Genomic DNA, 17,868 nt, shown 5'->3' with positions numbered 1-17,868 from the left:
AAGGTCCTCCAGATGTTCTTCCACAAAAATCTGAAGTATGATGACGTGATTAATTGTATTTTCATGATCACTCATACTTAGCTTTTTCTTTTTTCCCATTTCCCCATTATACTTTTACTGCAGAGTTCATGATATCTTATATTTAGAAGCATGTGCACCTAGCTACCTGATTAAACATGTTTTCACCCTCTTAAATTCTTAATAATGCTTTGTAGTCAGTTTTCCTCTTTTTCAGATAGAAAGCTGAGATTCAGAATAGCTTCTTAGTTTGTATAAATTCAAGGATCTATCAAGCACAAAAACTTAAAAGTCAAACTTATATCTTTAGACCATTCTTGATATTTTAAATTAAATCTTTCTGTTTTTGTTTTGAGAGCTTGTATTTCATTGGACATATCATGAATATATTAAGCAATTTTTTATTATAAACTGTGTCAAAAGTTTTAGTAGCCTTGATTCTTTTGAAAATAGAAAATAAATCTTAATTCTCTTCATATTTATTACATAGACTAAATATAAAACTAGGAGGCAGATCAAAACTACAGATTCTATAAGACAACAGTTATTTAAAAACATATAGATTCTACATGATTAAATTTCTATTGGTTTTAGGCTTTAATTAATAATATAACGTGGATTTTTTATTGTGGGTAAACAGTCTTGTTGACCAAGTCCTCTTTCCATCTTCCACTCTCCAAGTTGTGTTCTGGGAGACATCTAGGACAGGCATGAAGGTCCTACACAATTGAAGAGATATAGAAGAAGCAGTTTTCCCTGGAGAAATGTTTTCTGCTATCTTTAGACTAGCTATTTATTAGTGACTGTATTAGAGTGATATCAGTTTTCCACAAGAGACACCATGTTTCATGACGGCATTGACCACATCTATTTTGTTTACCTATGCATCCCTAGCAGCTAGCTCATATAGAGAGGAGGATGAATAAATAATGCTGGTTGGATATATAAATGGACAGATGGGAAGCTAAGGAGTCACTGTGGCAATAACTAAATGGCATGGGGAATTTCAGTTGGAATGTTAGGACGTAATTATCGGAGGAGTCTGAGAGGGCAGCAAAGATCCACTCCTATCTCTCTCACTTCTATGAGTGGAGAGAGATAATTCTGGGAGAAGAGGTAAATGTCTTAGAAAACTACAGACCCTGGAGGAGGTTAAGATTTTTCATTCATTTGGTCTTTGAGCGTGGAGTCATGGACCTACTTTAGGTGTTTCTGGAAGCTTGGGGAGTCTGAGAAACCAGGATGTTCTCCAAAGGGAAACAGTAAGAAGCATGTGGCTAAGTACTTGCTTAAACTATAAACAAAATAGGCAAAAAGAGCCCGAAGTATTTCATCTAGATTGTTTAGTTCAGTTCACCAAGATAATTGATTCAGGGACACAGAGTACCTATCCATCTAGAATATCTTTTGCTATCCCTTAGGAAATTTGGACTTGGTCAATGGAAATTAAAGAATTAGGAATCTTAGCATTATATTCTCCAGCTCCATCCATTTACCTGCAAATGCCATGATTTTATTCTCTTTTAATGCTGAATAATATTCCATTGTGTGTATATATATATATAACATTTTCTTTATCCATTGATCTACTGAACGGCATCTAGGTTGGTTAAACAGTTTAGCTATTGTGAATTGTGCTGCTATAAACATTGATGTGGTTGTGTCCCTGTAGTATGCTGTTTTTTAAGTCTTTGGGTATAGACCAAGGAGTGGGATAGCTGTCAAATGGTGTTTCCATTCCTAGTTTTCCAAGGATTCTACATACTGCTTTCCTTATTGGCTACACCAATTTGCAGTCCCACCAGTAATGTATGAATGTGCCTTTTTCCCGCATCCACTCCAATACTTATTGTTGTTTGTATTCTTAATAGCTGCCCTTCTGACTGAAGTGAGATGAAATCTTGTAGTAGTTTTGATTTGCATTTCTCTAATTGCTAGAGATGTTGAACATTTTTTTCATATACTTGTTGATTGATTGTATATCTTCTTCTGAGAAGTGTCTGTTCAGTTCCTTGGCCCATTTATTGTTTGTGGGTTTTGTGTGTGTGTGTGTGTGTGTGTGTGTGTGTGTGTGTGTGTGAGAGAGAGAGAGAGAGAGAGAGAGAGAGAGAGAGAGTTAAGATTTTTGAGTTCTTTATATATCCTAGAGATCAGTGCTCTGTCTGATATGCGTGTGGTAAAAATTTATTCCCAAATTGTAGGCTCTCTATTCACTTCACTGGAAAATATAATGCTAAATGAAGTTAGCCAATCCCCCCAAAACAAACTGAATGTTTTGTCTGATTTAAGAATGCTGATTCATAATGTGGTTGTGGAGGGAGAGCATGGGAGGATTAGATGAACTCTATATAGAACAAAGGGGAGGAAGGGGAAGGCAGGGGGCATAGGGGTAGAAAAGATGGCAGGACAAGATGGATATCATTATCAGTACATGTATGAAGACATGAATGGTATGACTCTACTTTGTGTACAACCACAGATATGAAAATTTGTCCTCTATATATGTAATATGAATTATAATGCATTCTGCTGTCATATATAACAAATTTAAAAAGAACTAGGAATCTTAATACTGTCAGTCTGTGTTCAGCTATTTTTAATTTTCATAATTACTAGTAGAGTTTTATTTTTTCCCCTCCCTTTCCTTCCCTTTTTCTCCCCCACCCCAACACAAATACACACACAGACACCTCTCCTTCTTCAGATTATCAGAATATTCCTATTTGTTCATTCAGTAAAATATTTAAAAAGCTGCTTTTATGTGCCAGCCATTACAAATGAAAACCAAGTTTGTGTTTTATTGGTACTTAGAGTTTAATGGGGGAGTCCAAAATTGTTAAAATTATTAAATATAAGTATAGTAAGAGAGACTTACAAAGAAGTTTGAATAAAAGAACACAGTGAAACGAGAATAAAACTTCTCCCTAGATTCACAAAGCCCATGAATGTCACTTCTGAAATTGGATAATAAAAACTGTGACTTCTGTCTTCTATTTGCTGGAATTCTCTCTAATTTATTTATATATCTTGTCTCTGGACTTTAGCACAATGCTTAGCTTACAATATGTACTTAATAAGTAGTTTTTAAGTCAATGCTAATAATTAGTCTCGCCGGTGCGGGGCCAGCGCTGCCCGTGGCTGGTGCGCGACCCGAGGAATGAACAGGGAGCGGGGCGCCCACGGCCCAGACCCCGCCTCACCCTGCGCCCCGGCCACGCCACCGCCTCCACCATCTCCACCGCCTCCTCCGCCTCCACCGCCTCCACCGCCCTCGCCACCGCCCGGCTCGCGCCGCGCCCCGGAGGCCGCTGGCTACTCCCACCAGCTGCTGCTGCTGCTCCTGCACTGAGCGCCGCCCCGCGCTGCGCCTTGGTCCCCGCCGCGCCGGGCCGCGCACCCCGAGGCGCCGGGCGGGCATGGGTGGCCTCCGCTGATGCCGCCGACGCCGCCGCGCCGCCCTCCCAGGCTGAGTCCCGGGAAGCCCGGCAGCCCGCGGCCCGCGGCCGGCAACGCGCCCCCATGGAAGCGCCGGGGCTGGGCGCGGCGGCCGCGGCGGACCCCGAGCCTCCAGCGGCCGCGGGGCGCACTCCCGACGGGGCGCCCGCGCCCAGCCCCAGCCCCGAGGCGCCCTCGCCGGAGCCGCCCAGCTACTCCCTGCAGGACTTCGACATCCTGGCCACCGTGGGGACGGGAACTTCGGGCGCGTGCACTTGGTGAAGGAGAAGGCTGCTAAGAACTACTTTGCCCTCAAGGTCATGAGCATCCCCGAGGTCATCCGCTTGAAGCAGGAGCAGCATGTTCACAATGAGAAGTCGGTCCTCATGGAGGTCAACCACCCCTTCCTCGTCAAGCTGTTCTGGACGAGCCACGACGACCGCTTCCTCTACATGCTGATGGAGTACGTGCCCGGCGGCGAGCTCTTCGGCTACCTGCGCAACCGCGGCCGCTTCCCCTGCAGCACGGGGCTCTTCTACGCCACCGAGATCCTGTGTGCGCCATTGAGTACCTGCACTGCAGGGACATCCTCTACAGGGACCTGAAGCCGGAGAACATACTCTTGGATCAGGACGGCCACATCAAGCTCACGGACTTCGGGTTCGCCAAGAAGCTAGTGGACAGGACGTGGACCCTCTGCGGGACCCCTGAATACCTCGCCCCTGAAATCATCCAGAGCAAAGGCCACGGGCGGGCCGTGGACTGGTGGGCGCTGGGCATCCTCATCTTCGAAATGGTGGCAGGGTTCCCCCCGTTTTTTGATGACAACCCATTTGGCATCTACCAGAAAATTCTCGCAGGGAGGATAGATTTCCCGAGGTATTTGGATTTCAGCACAAAAGACCTCATTAAGAAATTGCTGGTGGTGGACAGGACCAAGCGCCTGGGCAACATGAAGAACGGCGCCAATGACGTCAAGCAGCACCGGTGGTTCCGCACTGTGGACTGGGACGCTGTCCCCCAGAGGAAGCTGAAGGTGACCCTCTTTTGAACATTCCTTACAGAACGCAATGATCCCAACCTCTGTAAAACCACTCTATTGGTTTGTGGTTGACTATTCCAGATCCCTCACATGAGAGAGAACACAGGGCACTTGTCTTTCCATGCCTGGCTCATGTCCCTTAATAGAATGCCTTCCGGTTCCATGCATTTTCCTGCAAGCGACATCATTCCATTCTTCTTTCTGGCTGCATAATATTCCATTGGGCCTATGTACCGCATTGTCTTTATGCATTCATCCATGGCTGGACGCCTAGGTTGGTTAACAGCTGTATCCACGTCTTCAAGGAGTATCTTAGAGCCAGTGACCTTCCCAGGATGCGGTGAAGCTCCCAGTGTTTCAGTACTAGTTTTTTTTTTGTGGATACCAGGGATTGAATCCAGGGGTGCTTAACCCCTGAGCCCCCTCCCCAGCCCTATTTTATATTTTATTTAGAGACAGGGTCTCCCTGAGCGGCTTAGGGCCTGGCTTTAGTTCCCAGCTGTTCCTGTCCATGAACATTGGAAATCCGACTCTGCTGTCCATGAACATTGGAAACCTGTCCATCTTATTCGTGTCCTTCCCACTTCTATGTAAAATATCAGAAGGGGAAAGGGGAAACGATATCCTCAGTGTCCCCGTGTCCCCTTACCTAACTGTGGCTGACCTCCCGCAGCCCCCCATCATGCCCAAGTTAGGCAGCGATGGCGACACCTGCAACTTTGAGACGTACTCTGAGAACGAGTGCCAGACGACTTCGCCGGTGTCAGAAAAAGACTTGGAAATCTTCAAGAATTTCTGAGGATAGGAACGCACACTTCCGGAAGGAACACATCAGCCTGCCCAGGACCAAGAACTACACCTCCATCGGCCGAAGAAATGCTCTCTTGGTGCGAGGAGGACTTTGCGCACTTACGGACGCCCATCTGTATACAGAGGTCGGGGGACAGTTGAGATTTCACAGACGGGGCAATTATGGAAGCGACTGGAATCTTCTCCTGCGCCGTAGGAAATGGGTTGTGGGGGTTTTTAATCGTAACCTGTTAGCAGCTGTGCTTCTACTGTGCGTTGGGTGGTTTTCTTGGACTCGAGAACTTGCCACCAGACCCGCCGGCTCGTAACCACAGGTTGTGCGTGTGTGCCTGAATGTGTGCGTGCGTGTGTGCCCACGTGTAAGGGCTTCTGCTTGGCCAAGCCTCTTCTTTTCAGCTTTTAAAAATCCTTTGAAAAAGAAATGGATCGCCTCGGAGACAAAGCTCAAGTCTAGGATGGATGCATTTAAAAAAAAAAAAATCCCCTTAATTCCGTCTCTGCATTTTATAGATATTTATGGAGTTTTTCTTCCAAATCGATGGGACTTTCTCTCTGGATGCTTTAGACTTTGGAAATGCAAAATGGAGAGGGGGTGAGGATTGGAGCAGCCGGAGATATGTTAAAATTTTGGAATGCAATCTCGACTTTCTTTTTTTTTTTTTTTTAATGCCTTTGGGGATTGAACCCGCTGTGCCTGAGCTCCACACTCGGCCCCCATCTCTGAACGGTTCATCAGAGAAGGTTCTGGACTTAGAAGATAATGTCTCCTCCTGGCCTTTGCCTCCCAGACTCAATCTATTGATTCATTTAATAATTAATCTGTTAGAAATAAATCAGCCAGCTGTCTGTGTACCTGGAGTGTCCCCTGTGAGCCCAGTAACAAATGGTACCTGGTCACATGAGTCCTGGGGACTCCCTCATTTTTTGTGCCAGGGATTCAACTCAGGGGTGCTAAACCACAGAGCCCCGTCCCCAGCCCTATTTTGCATTTTATTTAGAGACAGGGTCTCCCTGAATGGCTTAGGGCCTCTCTTTGGTTGAGGCTGCCTTTGAACTCACGATCCTCCTGCCTCAGCCTCCCGAGCCTCTGGGATGACAGGTGGGTGCTTCCGCACCTGTCTAGGTTTTTATTTTATTTATTTTTATCCACTCATTTAATACTGGAAAAAAAAAATCCAATGTGCAGGATCAGGGTGACAGGATTCTTCCATGAGATTGCAGTCAGCCCCCCAACGATGCAGAGCAAGTTAGACACTAAGAGGAAATCCAGCAGCAGGGGACACTGTTACTGCCAACGTTGCCAGAAGCCCCCGAGGGGCACGTGCCTTCTCTAAGGACTCGGGTAGAGACCGATGTCGTTGACCCCAATCACGCACACGGAACCACTGCTTCATCTCATCCCCAAAGAGTCGACTCGGTGGGGATTTCTCTTTGCAAAATTTCCCCATAGGCATCCGACCTCATCTGGGTGCCGAGAGTCAAAATAAAACCAGTGCAACTTTGTATCTGCAAAAGGCCCAGGGGAGATGTTGCTTTTTATTTATTTATTTTTTCTTTTATGATTTATGAACTGGCAGCATTTTGTTCAACAGGAAGACCTTCAAAAATAGAGATTTGCAAGAAAAAAAAATAGAGAGATATACTGTCCGGGGGGAGCCCCGTTTCCCCAGGAAGAAATCTCACCTCTTGCCTTCTTGCATGTGCATGGAGAAATTCAGGAAGGAAATAAAAGGATCACAGGGAATTTAACATCCAAATGCCACGGAATCTTGCATCCCTGTCCTGCAAGCAGATGCACAATCACTGGATCATAAATCAATTTTTTGTTGTTGTTGTTTCATTCTGTGCACCTTTGCTACACGGCATCACCCACGTTGCCTGCAACCTTTGGGACCATTTCAACTGTGAAACCGGCTCAGGACTGTTCAGAGTGGACCCCAAGCCTTCACGGCCGAGGCGCCGGGGGGCAACCCACCCAGGACTTGCAGATGCCCCCCCCCCCCGCCCACGTCTGTCAAAGTCACTGGGTTGACAAAGTGCTTTTCCGAGCATGTCCACATTTTTTTCCTGTCGAATTTGCTTTTGCAAAAATCACTGAGTCTTATATGTCCCCCCCGGGACCCTCCTCCCTGAGAACAGGAGGACGCCCTGTGTTGTTGTTTTTAATAAGTTTTCATGTTGTAAACTCTGTTCACCGTGCAGTTCGATCCTTTTGTGGAGGGGTCTGTTATTTAAGTTTAAAAAAAAAAATCACTCTACGACGTGCATTTTAACGGGTGGGATGGGAAGCCCTCCCTCAGGCCGATCTTGTCATTGGATATTAATTTTGTATTTTTGCAATCCTGCACGACTTACAGCTTGAGTCTTTTTTTATGTGTGAGTGTGTGCGCTGTGTCTTGTGCTCTTGCCCACTGCGTAGGTCCTCGGTGCACCCTTTGCAGATCTGGCGAGTGCACCCTGCAGGGCGGTGGGTCCCAGATCTTCCTGAGGAATTCCAAAAGCCTGTTTCTCATCCCGCCAATGCATTGCACAAAGGAAATCACTGTGATTTGTGTGTGTGTAATATATATATATATATATATATATATATATATATATATATATAGGCCCTAGGAAAATTTTACCGCTAATTTATGGAATAATACTATGGATTCCAGGTTTTGTTTAATAATAATAATAATAATAATAATAATAATAATAATAATAATAACTTTGTATCTTTTAAGAAATCTGAAAAAAAATGCTAATAATTATAGAATGTACTATATGATAACATTTTACCTCTTTCAGACCATATGTGAAATTTCATAGGGAAATAAGGCCTGCTGGAAATAATTTCAAGAAGAAACTTATAATGGAGGATTTTAGAAAAAAGACATTACTATAAAATGCTAATTCAGTAGGCAGCTATCTGCTACAGACAAGCAAATAATTCTTCTTATAGTGGTTTGTTTAGAGAGACCAGACATTACTCCCAGCACATAGTTTGGATCTTATTTGGTGTGATATTAAGTCAAGATATGCTATTTTTGTGTATTTCCTACTTTTCCTACATTTTTTGTGTGCTTCCTACTTTTATGCTTCTATGACTGCACACAACAGCTTTAGCTTGAATGGTATTTTTGTTGTTGTTGTTGTAAGTACGGTCCCACTTTTTTCAAATGTTTTCATTTCCTATTATTTCTTTGCTTTTGAAGGTATTTTAAAATTTTTTTTTGGCTTCTTGTCCAGTATTTTTAAAATAATTTTTATTGGTTTTATTTTTTAAATACATGACAGAGGAATGCATCACAATTCTTATTACAATATAGAACATTTTTCATACCTCTGTTTGTATATAAAGCATGTTCACATCAATTCATGTCTTCGTACATGTACTTTGGATAATGATGTCTCTATCACATTCCACCATCCTTGCTAATCCCCTGCCTCCTCCTCCCTTTCCCTCCCATCCCTCTTCTCTGTCTAGAATTCATCTATTCCTCCCATGCTCTGCCTCCCTACCCCACTATGAGTCAGCCTCCTTATATCCAAGAAAACATTCGGCATTTGTTTTTTGGGGATTGGCTAACTTCACTTAGCACTATCTTTTCCAATGCCATCCATTTACCTGCAAATGCCATGATCTTATTCTTTTTTATTGCTGAGTAAAATTCCATTGTGTATATATGCCACATTTTTTTTATCCATTCATGCACTGAAGGGCATCTAGGTTGACTCCACAGAAGAGGATATTCAATCAATCAACAAATACATGCTCATCATCTCTAGCAGTTAGAGAAATGCAAATCAAAACTACTCTAAGATATCATCTTACTCTAGTCAGAATGGCAGCTATTATGCATATAAACAACAATAAGTGTTGGCGAGAATGAGGGGGGAAAGGCACACTCATACATTGCTGGGGGGACTGCAAATTGGTGCAGCCAATAAGGAAAGCAGTATGGAGATTCCTTGGAAATCTGGAAATGAAACCACCATTTGACTCAGCTATCCCTCTCCTCGAACTATACCCAAAGGACTTAAAAACAGCATACTACAGGGACACAGCCACATCAATGTTTATAGCAGCACAATTCACAATAGCTAAACTGTGGAGCCACCTAGATGCCCTTCTTTTCCAGTATTTTTTATTTAACTTTCTAGATATATCTGTTAAGTTAATGTTCTAAACATACCATGGATTATTTAATCTACATTGTTTTTTATCATATGATTCAGAATTATTTTTACACATCACTAATAAAGACAAAAATGCTGACAACTATACTTGCAATTAGCAATTGAAAAATGCATCCTAATTTCAGAGATATTAAAATAGGAAAATTTATTTTTTAATTTATGAATTACAGAAAAATCACTACTACAGCTGTATCATGAACTTCTAATCATTTATTTATACAAAGCTACTGAAACATTTTCATGATAATTTAGGGAAAGAAATATTATATTGTATATTTAATTTAGGAAAATGGCACTCCCTTTTTTCAAAAACATTTTGAGAGCTTCAGAAGATGTCCTGCTTTATGAAATTACCTAAAGTAAGGATCATTGTATCCCATGTACCTGAAGCAACTAGAAGGTTCTCAATTAATACTTCTTAAATGAATTTATGAGTTAAATATATGTATCATTAGAGATAACATGTGTCTGCTTCAAGTCCAACAGGTAAAAGAACTCCTTCCAAATTTAAGTTTATGTTTATCAAGTATTATCCTTCTACATAGCTTTTCATGACTTTCTTTTCACTTGTTACCAATGTCTTTTCATTTTATTTTCATAGATGTTATCATTATATTTATATCGTGATGATGCTTCTAGTAGTTTTGGGGGAGTTACCATGAAAAAAAAATTGAATGACATGATTGGTAATTTGTAGCTATTTTTAGTTTTACCACTCAGGAAATTTAAAGGGAAAAAAAATCTTCATTTGCTTTGTAACAAAGCATTTAGACCCCTGGATAAGAAGTAGAAATCAATTGGCAACCTATGGAAATAAAAGGGTTAGCAAAGTTGCCAAACTCTTGGGTCTTACTTTATACTCATTCTTTCTTTTTCCTTCAATAATTTTTTCTTCATTTCTAATAAACACTTCTGTCACTTTGGTGATGATTAAAAAAATAAAGTTATGTACATGAGATGCCATTCAGAAATATGCTCCTAAGTTACCAATTCAATAGCATGAAATCCTCAGATCTAAATAGTTACACCCTGTTTAATTTAAATGTAACATGAGTTCTCTCTGATGCAGAAGGCAGAGTAATTAAGGACATGGCTTCTGAAACTGGGGTCTCTGAGCTTGAAACTTATCTCTAGCTCTTGTTAGCTAGGTGGGCATGGAAACTTAGTTAACTTTTCAGTGCTGTTTTTGATTATTCTAATGTCCTTATATTGTTTTATAAAGATTAAGTAAATTGACCCATAAAACTTATAATAGATCCTAGGAAATGGAAGTGCTGGTGCTGGTGCTGGTGCTTACCAGTTTCCCCTCCAGATACACTGTGGCCTTCACCACCCTGCTCTGTGTTCTGGAAGCCTAACTAACATTCATGGTCTTCATTACTTAGGTTTGCTTTCTGACTTATGCTTGGATTTGCAATTGGAAAGAGATGGAAAGATTGTAGGAGTGAGTCTGCAGTATCCTCTCTTCCTACATTTTCACTGCCTAGTTGTGATTTTGGCAGTGATGCTCCTCCTCCATTCTCTTCCTGCACCAAATTTCACAGCTACCTTGAGTGGACTCCCTTCCCCAACCCCAATTTAGCTAATGCAAGTCCCTGGTGCTTCACTATACCTATTGTTAATTCCTTTAACTATGTTTACATTTTTTTCCTCAAAATTCTTTCACTTAATTCTCTTCAGTGAAATATTTGAGTATATCAGTTATTTATTGCTAAAGTCATAAACTATAATATAGTATTGAATTATTTGGTTTAAGATATAAATTTGATTGTTTTTCCTCTAATCAATATCATTAACAATGATAAAGGTAGAGATTTAAAGAAAAATCAATTTACTAACTTCTGCGTAATTGATAAAATCATTTTCCTAAAAGATAAAAGGGCTAAGATTTCAGTTATAACCTTTCCTCAGAGGATTTACACCTGGGCCCTTTTCTTTCTCTCTTTGGAAAGTATTGGTAAAATGTCCATGGAATATAAGAGGGTGGTGTTTAGCTGGTCAGATCAAATCCAATATAGAACAAGTCCTAGTTCCAGGGTAGTGTGATTAAGCAATGAAATTTTATTTTACAGTTGCTTAGTGGGTTGAGGGGAGTGTGATTCTGTTTTGGGTGGAGAAAACGTGCAAAGCCATGTAAGTGAGAGCTGAACCTGGAAAGGTGCTTGTAGGAACTAAGAAGGTCAGTACTGGTTTTTGTTACCCTGCAAGAATCAGGAGGCATGCAAGATCATTAAGTATGGATATATATTCCTGTATATTGTGGGAATGTGATAAACGTAAACACCTTTCACTAAACTGGGCACCCAACTGATAAGTTCATCACAGAAGCCTTGGGGAAAGCAGAATGTTTCCATAACTCCACTCACTAGCCACATTCAGGATCTGAGAAGGGCTGAGCTTGTAGGAAACAGAGACCATTTCAAGTCCTGAAGGTGAACCTGGGGTACCGTAAGTATTAACACGGTGTGAAGCACAACCATTTCATGAGGAAAATAGCAATCGTTCTATTCAGTCTGGAAATGAATTGAAAATAATTGGCCCTTTGAAGTTTTCTCAATAAACCTCACTTTCACCTCATTCAGAGTTAAACATTTACAATTCTCAAGGCACATAAAATTCTATAGATACTTCAATTCTCACACTTATCAGAGTAAGAGTGGAGAGAGTATAATGTGTCATTAAGAGAGGGAGTTAAGAAGTCCAGGTCAAGGCCTTCAGGATTTGAATTAAAACTCTTTCTTCCTATCTATATAACCTCTCACATTTTTCTTCACATCCATCTCTGAATGTCTTGGTTTCCTCTTTCATATTCTTGGGATCAGAACAGTCCTGATTTCCAGGGAATATTATGAGAACTGAACAAGGTAATGTATACCAAGGACTTAGCATTGTAGCTAGCACAAAGTAAGCACTTAATAAATCTTATCTACTTCATTGTATATGAATCTGCTTAACAATATCAGATGCACATCTTAAGGATATTATATATTTTATATCCATTATGTATTATTTATTTTATATCCATTACCAAGTTTATTATATAGTAAGCACTAAATATTTGCTTAACAGTTGAGAAAGGTTAATTGACTTAGAAATTTAAAAATTTGTTTTCTTATTGAAAAACAAAGCATATATATTTCCTTTTATTGCAGTTGTTACGGGAGTTTACATGAAAATCACTGGGAGACCATAATGTGCTGCATTTTACATGCCTGTCTTTTTAAAATATTAGCAAATAAGTGCAAATGCATATCTACACCCTTAGGTACCTAGAGAAGCACATTCACACTTAAGTTGTAAGGTATTCATAAAATAATTAGTTACCAATTAATAAAACCTGTATTAAAACAATAACTGAAAATAAATCATAGGTCCCCAAAAAGGGAGACTGGATTACTCATCTGAATTTCCTTTAATAGAGATTATTCACAGATACATTTTTTAAACATTGAAATTAAGTTAGGTCTATTTAATTTGTAAAAAAAGGTTAGCATTGTAAACTTTGATAAAAACACAATTATTATCAACATATCAAAAGACTGCCTCTCCCATTTATTAATTCTATAATTAATTTAGCTTATAGGAGATCCTTTTCAAATTTAAAAATTTATTAGATTTTCTAAACAAAAAAGTGCATATGGGCTATTAGGTTTTGAAAGATACTCTATTAGCAAAAAAGTTAAACATTTTAGAACAGCACGAAGAGTGAATGTCATCATGTTCTGTGGCTGTTTAGGCAGTAGCCATTTGAGTATTTTATAGCTTAAGAACATTTATATTAAAATAATATTTCTATTACTTCATTTTACATCCTTACTAAAAGGATGTAATAATGTATAGAACAATGATAGTAGCTACCATTTACTGATTTTTTAACAACTAAATGGAATTGAACCTGATGTTTCATGTGAATAATCCCATTCACAGAATCAATACATAAGACTCATAAAGACAGAATCATATTTGCTTATTTTATTTGTCCCCAGTAGTCAGCACTGAGCTGATAATACAGCAGATACTCAATAAATGCTTATTAAATAATTAAATGATCTTGTTTTTGAAGTAAGTCTTTATTAGAAAAGGATTTTTTTTAGTTTATTAATGTTTCACCATTACTGAATGTACTACTTTTTATCCACATCTACCTTTGTTCATCCTGGTCATCTTCCCTTATGCATACTACAGTTCCAGTGAGAGAATGCCTCAGGGAAACCTCCACTTTGTGAGTAGAAAATTCTAGAAGGATAAAATTGAGCCTAAAATGTCTAAGAAAGTTCCTGAAAAAGCATCATAATTAAAGAAAAGCCTGCAAAAAAACCTGATCCTGATCTGCATAATTGAAAGTTAGAAACTATAACCATTAAAATATATTAAACAGGTAATCAAGATTTATTAAAAACTCTTAAGACTGTGGAACCAACTAACAAAACATAAATGGAAGGTAAAGGAGCCTCTAGAAGCCAAAATCAAGGCTTAGATAAGACTTACCAGAACAGTTACCACACGTAGAACCACTCCACGCATGTTATTCTCCAGTTTCTTGTCAGTCAGTGACCCATTTAGACCTGTGACAGGATTCCAGCACCCAAGCTGAAAAATAAAATAGCTTCGGTCACTTTTCTGCCTGAAGAATAGTCCAGTTGCCACTGGAGAGACCTTATAGAGAACCCTGTGAGAGCTCTTGGAACAATTAGCATAGAAAGGGGCCTGCTTGGGTTTTCTTTTTTTAACAACAAATAAAACAATCAGAAATGCTATTTCCTGCTTTGAAATATCATCTTGTGGTGTATGACAGTGCCCAGCATGTTTTTGGAGGCTCATGGAGGACATCTGACTTAATGAGGAGTTATATATACATCAATAACTCAGTCACAGTAATGCACTAATTGAAAAAATAATACCGAATATAATTCCAGAATAACATCTACTCTAATATATCAATTACTGCACCAGTTTAATTTTCTCACAGCATTAATACTTTAATTTGATCTGACACTGTTTTTACTTGGAAAAATAACTATTAAAATATTTAGAATGATTTTTATGTTTTTTTAAGAGTACAAATGCTTTTGAGTAATAATATCATGTATATTTTGTTTTTGAAGTATTCACAGTATATAAAGCAACATAATTTGTCTTTTTGTCAGTGCTACCAATTTGTCTGAATATTTTGGTAACAGCTTTTTTTTTTTTTAAGTTGTACTATGGTTCACCGCTCTTTATTCTCCAAATGCTGGCTTAATTTTATACCTTCATGTAGTTATTAACTCTTATAATATGCAAATCTGAGGGCTACTAGTTTAAAATTGACTAACTATATAAATCTCAACAGGATTAAAAATTGACAAGTCTCAATCAGAAATACAGAGAAAAGAAAGAGATGCACACCTTGGGAAGAAATGTCATGATATTAACTCTGATTTCAGCTCCATGAGCCCTCACTTTTGGGAATCTATTCTGCATTTGCATGCTTTTAAAATGTAACAGAGCTCTAGTCATATTTGGAAACTGTTTTTGATTAACTGAATGATTATCAGGACACCTGGTTATTTGTGCTATTTCCTCCTGATGGCTATGATTTATTTTCTTATACTGCATTTTGTTTGTGGTTTCCAAAGTCATCAACATATTGGCAAGTTTCCCTCACAAATAAACCATTTAGGTGCTTCCTGTAAAAACTCAAGTTTCTCTTTGAGTTCCTAAAAGGGATTTAATTAAGAAAACTCAAACATATGCAATATATTGTAAAAGAAGATGACACAATAAAAATAACACAGCCAGCTTTTTCCATATTAAATAATTTAGAAGAGGCTGCTAATTGTTCGTTTCAACTGTAAAAGCACATTAAATTCATAGAATGATATGTCATTCTTAGTTATATAAAAAAAGTCTAATTAGAACTGAGATCCAATTAGCAAATCCAAATGTGTTGAAAGTCTAATTATCAGAGATACTGTAGTCCTTTTGCCAAATTTTGAACTTTATGAAATGTCTTTTGAGCTTCTGTTCTCTTCTGGGGTCGACCAAAGTCTATCATCAATCACATTTCTTATATCCACTTTTTCTACTCACTTCAAGAGGATTAGACCAAATAATATTGGTGGAAAATGTGACACTGGTCACATTAACTGAAGAGATGAATTTTCAATGTACTATCTCCGTATTTTATAATTCCATTACACAACTTTAGGGTTAACAAATAGCCTTTAGATTAGAATATTATTCATGATAAGTATGTCTAAGCTGCCAAAGCAAAAATAGGGGTTTCTTTTCTGTAAGCCCTAGAGTTGTTTTCTAAGTTTGGTGAACCTATTGTCAGTTTACCTAAATAAATGGTATCCATCAGCACCAATGTGACCACAGGATTTTGGTGCTCTGGTCAAATATTTACTATTGGATTAGCAACAAAAGTTGGGAGCAATTTGTTTCAACAGTCCTCTGGACAAACACTTAACACTTTCCAGCTTTTTCTTAATTATGCCCTTGTTTAAATATAATTAAATATGATCAATGTTTTTAAAATTCTAAAGCACTTTTCTTGTTGAAATAACACTAAAAACCAATCTGGAGTAGGTAGAATAGGTAAATATATGTCATCTTCAGACACAGGCAATGACTTGGACATTATTCACACAATATATGAGGCTTCTGCTCACTTTGTTTTTAAATTTTAATATTTGGTTGGACTGTCTTTCTCATACTCTGGTGAGACAGCATTTCTCTCCTGTATAATGAAGATTTTTCACTTTTCTGTAGTCTTCTTTTCGTGTTGTTGCTATCTGACTCTCATATCAATTGTGGCCATCAAGAACTGAGATGTTCAAGGACCAGGATTTAGGGTACAGAATGTTTAGGTTACAGATTCTTGGGAATACTAGATATAAAATATACCTGTTCATCACATCAAAAATGAGGCATAAGCTATCAATAAGAAACTAAGACGACACTTATTTCCTATATCGAGTACTTCTTATAATGTTTACTGAGCCCTTTATACAGGATCTAATTTGGGCCTCTCAATAGCTAATTGAGAAGGTGCATTATTATTTCACAAAGAAACTAAGGTCTCAATTAAGTTCACATAGCTACTAAGAGATGAAGCTAGGTTTTAAACTAGCTCTGTTCAGTGTTTTTTATTGCAGTTTTGCTTTATACAGTATACAAAGTGTGGCAGTTATTTAATATCTGTACTTGTATTAACTTGAAAAACTCTTTGAGGAAGGTAGCAATCTTATCCCATTTTCCAGAGAGGGAGACACAGGTGTTGATCTTTCCATTGTTATCTTTTATCTACTTAGGCAATTAACTAGGCATTGTGTAAAGGAAAGTTGTAGAAAAGTGAAGTGGACAAAAGTTGCTCAAAAATATTTCTGGAACTCTATTTTGTGGAATCAACTTACTAAAAAATAAATTTGGATCATGTTTCATTTGTCCTGAGGCCTGGTGATACCTCTCAAAATGCAGACAAAGATGAAAAAGAAAATAAATAACAGCAACACATAGAGGAAAGGTTGATTGTCTACATCTTTTTGAAGAATTTCTCAAGTTTAAGATTCCTTTCATTTCTGTTCAAACCCTTCATTTCCCTGAGGTTCACTTCAAGATATTCTGATTATAATAACTCCTTCCAATAATAAGCAATAAAAATGAGTTAGGTTCACATAGATTCAAATTGAATTAGCATCTCCAACAGGTAATATTCCTTGTAGCATAGCAAGACTGATAGGCATAGTGCTGAGAAAACCTGGAAGAATTTCACTTAGGTTCAAGTGTGAGGCTTATCTAACAACTTCTTTGGTTTCAGTGTTTGAAATCTCATTAACTTGACTTCTCTGGTTGTGTCAAGGTTGTTTTCTCCTGGTTGTGTTTTTTTGTTTCTATTTACTTTTTTTAAAAAACAATGAAGCCATAGACTAATAAAGATAATGTATACACAATCTCATACTATCTATTCAGCAGAGTGCTTTCTAAATAAAAAATAATAAAAGTCACCCTGCCCATGCATGAGATTTACAAAATGTCCCACTGCTGATGGCAAAACAAGATCCACTATCTTCTATGGTCTGGCAGTCCAGAGAAAATTTAGGAGAGATAAAAAGTAAGAACCAATTCCATATCCTTCCAATCACAGCATATAGAATTCCTATAGTATTTCTGGTTATTGCCTGAAGTCATTTTGAAGGCTTTAAAATGCTTAGTCCTCTAATTATTTCCTTCATTGGAGCTTTGGCAATAATAATCGTGTAGCATTCTGTTAAAATCAATGTAATATCTTGTGTTCAACAAACTGGTTGATGTATTTGCATGAGCCCAGAAGCATGCGCCAAACTGATGATAAAGTTTTATATAGTTACTCTTTTCTCCTCAGTGTTTTTGCTTTT

General features: G+C 38.6%; 1 protein-coding gene and 1 pseudogene across 1 annotated transcript in view; one reads left to right on the top strand and one right to left on the bottom strand.

The window, feature by feature from the left end:
* Positions 1-3,537: 3,537 nt before the first annotated feature.
* On the top strand, positions 3,538-5,387 carry LOC144251979 (cAMP-dependent protein kinase catalytic subunit PRKX-like; annotated as a pseudogene).
* Positions 5,388-6,868: 1,481 nt separating this feature from the next.
* Positions 6,869-17,868, bottom strand: part of LOC144251978 (transcription factor RFX3-like) — a gene marked incomplete at its 5' end in the record, with an annotated part of 95,216 nt that continues 84,216 nt past the window's right edge. Inside the window, 2 exons of the mRNA XM_077794581.1 lie at positions 6,869-6,903; positions 7,661-7,789. Of these exons, the coding sequence (XP_077650707.1) occupies positions 6,869-6,903; positions 7,661-7,789 (164 nt within the window). The remainder of the gene's footprint in view (positions 6,904-7,660; positions 7,790-17,868) is intronic.

The sequence above is a fragment of the Urocitellus parryii genome, unplaced genomic scaffold (assembly GCF_045843805.1).
Source record: "Urocitellus parryii isolate mUroPar1 unplaced genomic scaffold, mUroPar1.hap1 Scaffold_347, whole genome shotgun sequence".
Classification (NCBI taxonomy): Eukaryota; Metazoa; Chordata; class Mammalia; order Rodentia; family Sciuridae; genus Urocitellus; species Urocitellus parryii.
This window is presented reverse-complemented; position numbering and strand designations above follow the sequence as displayed.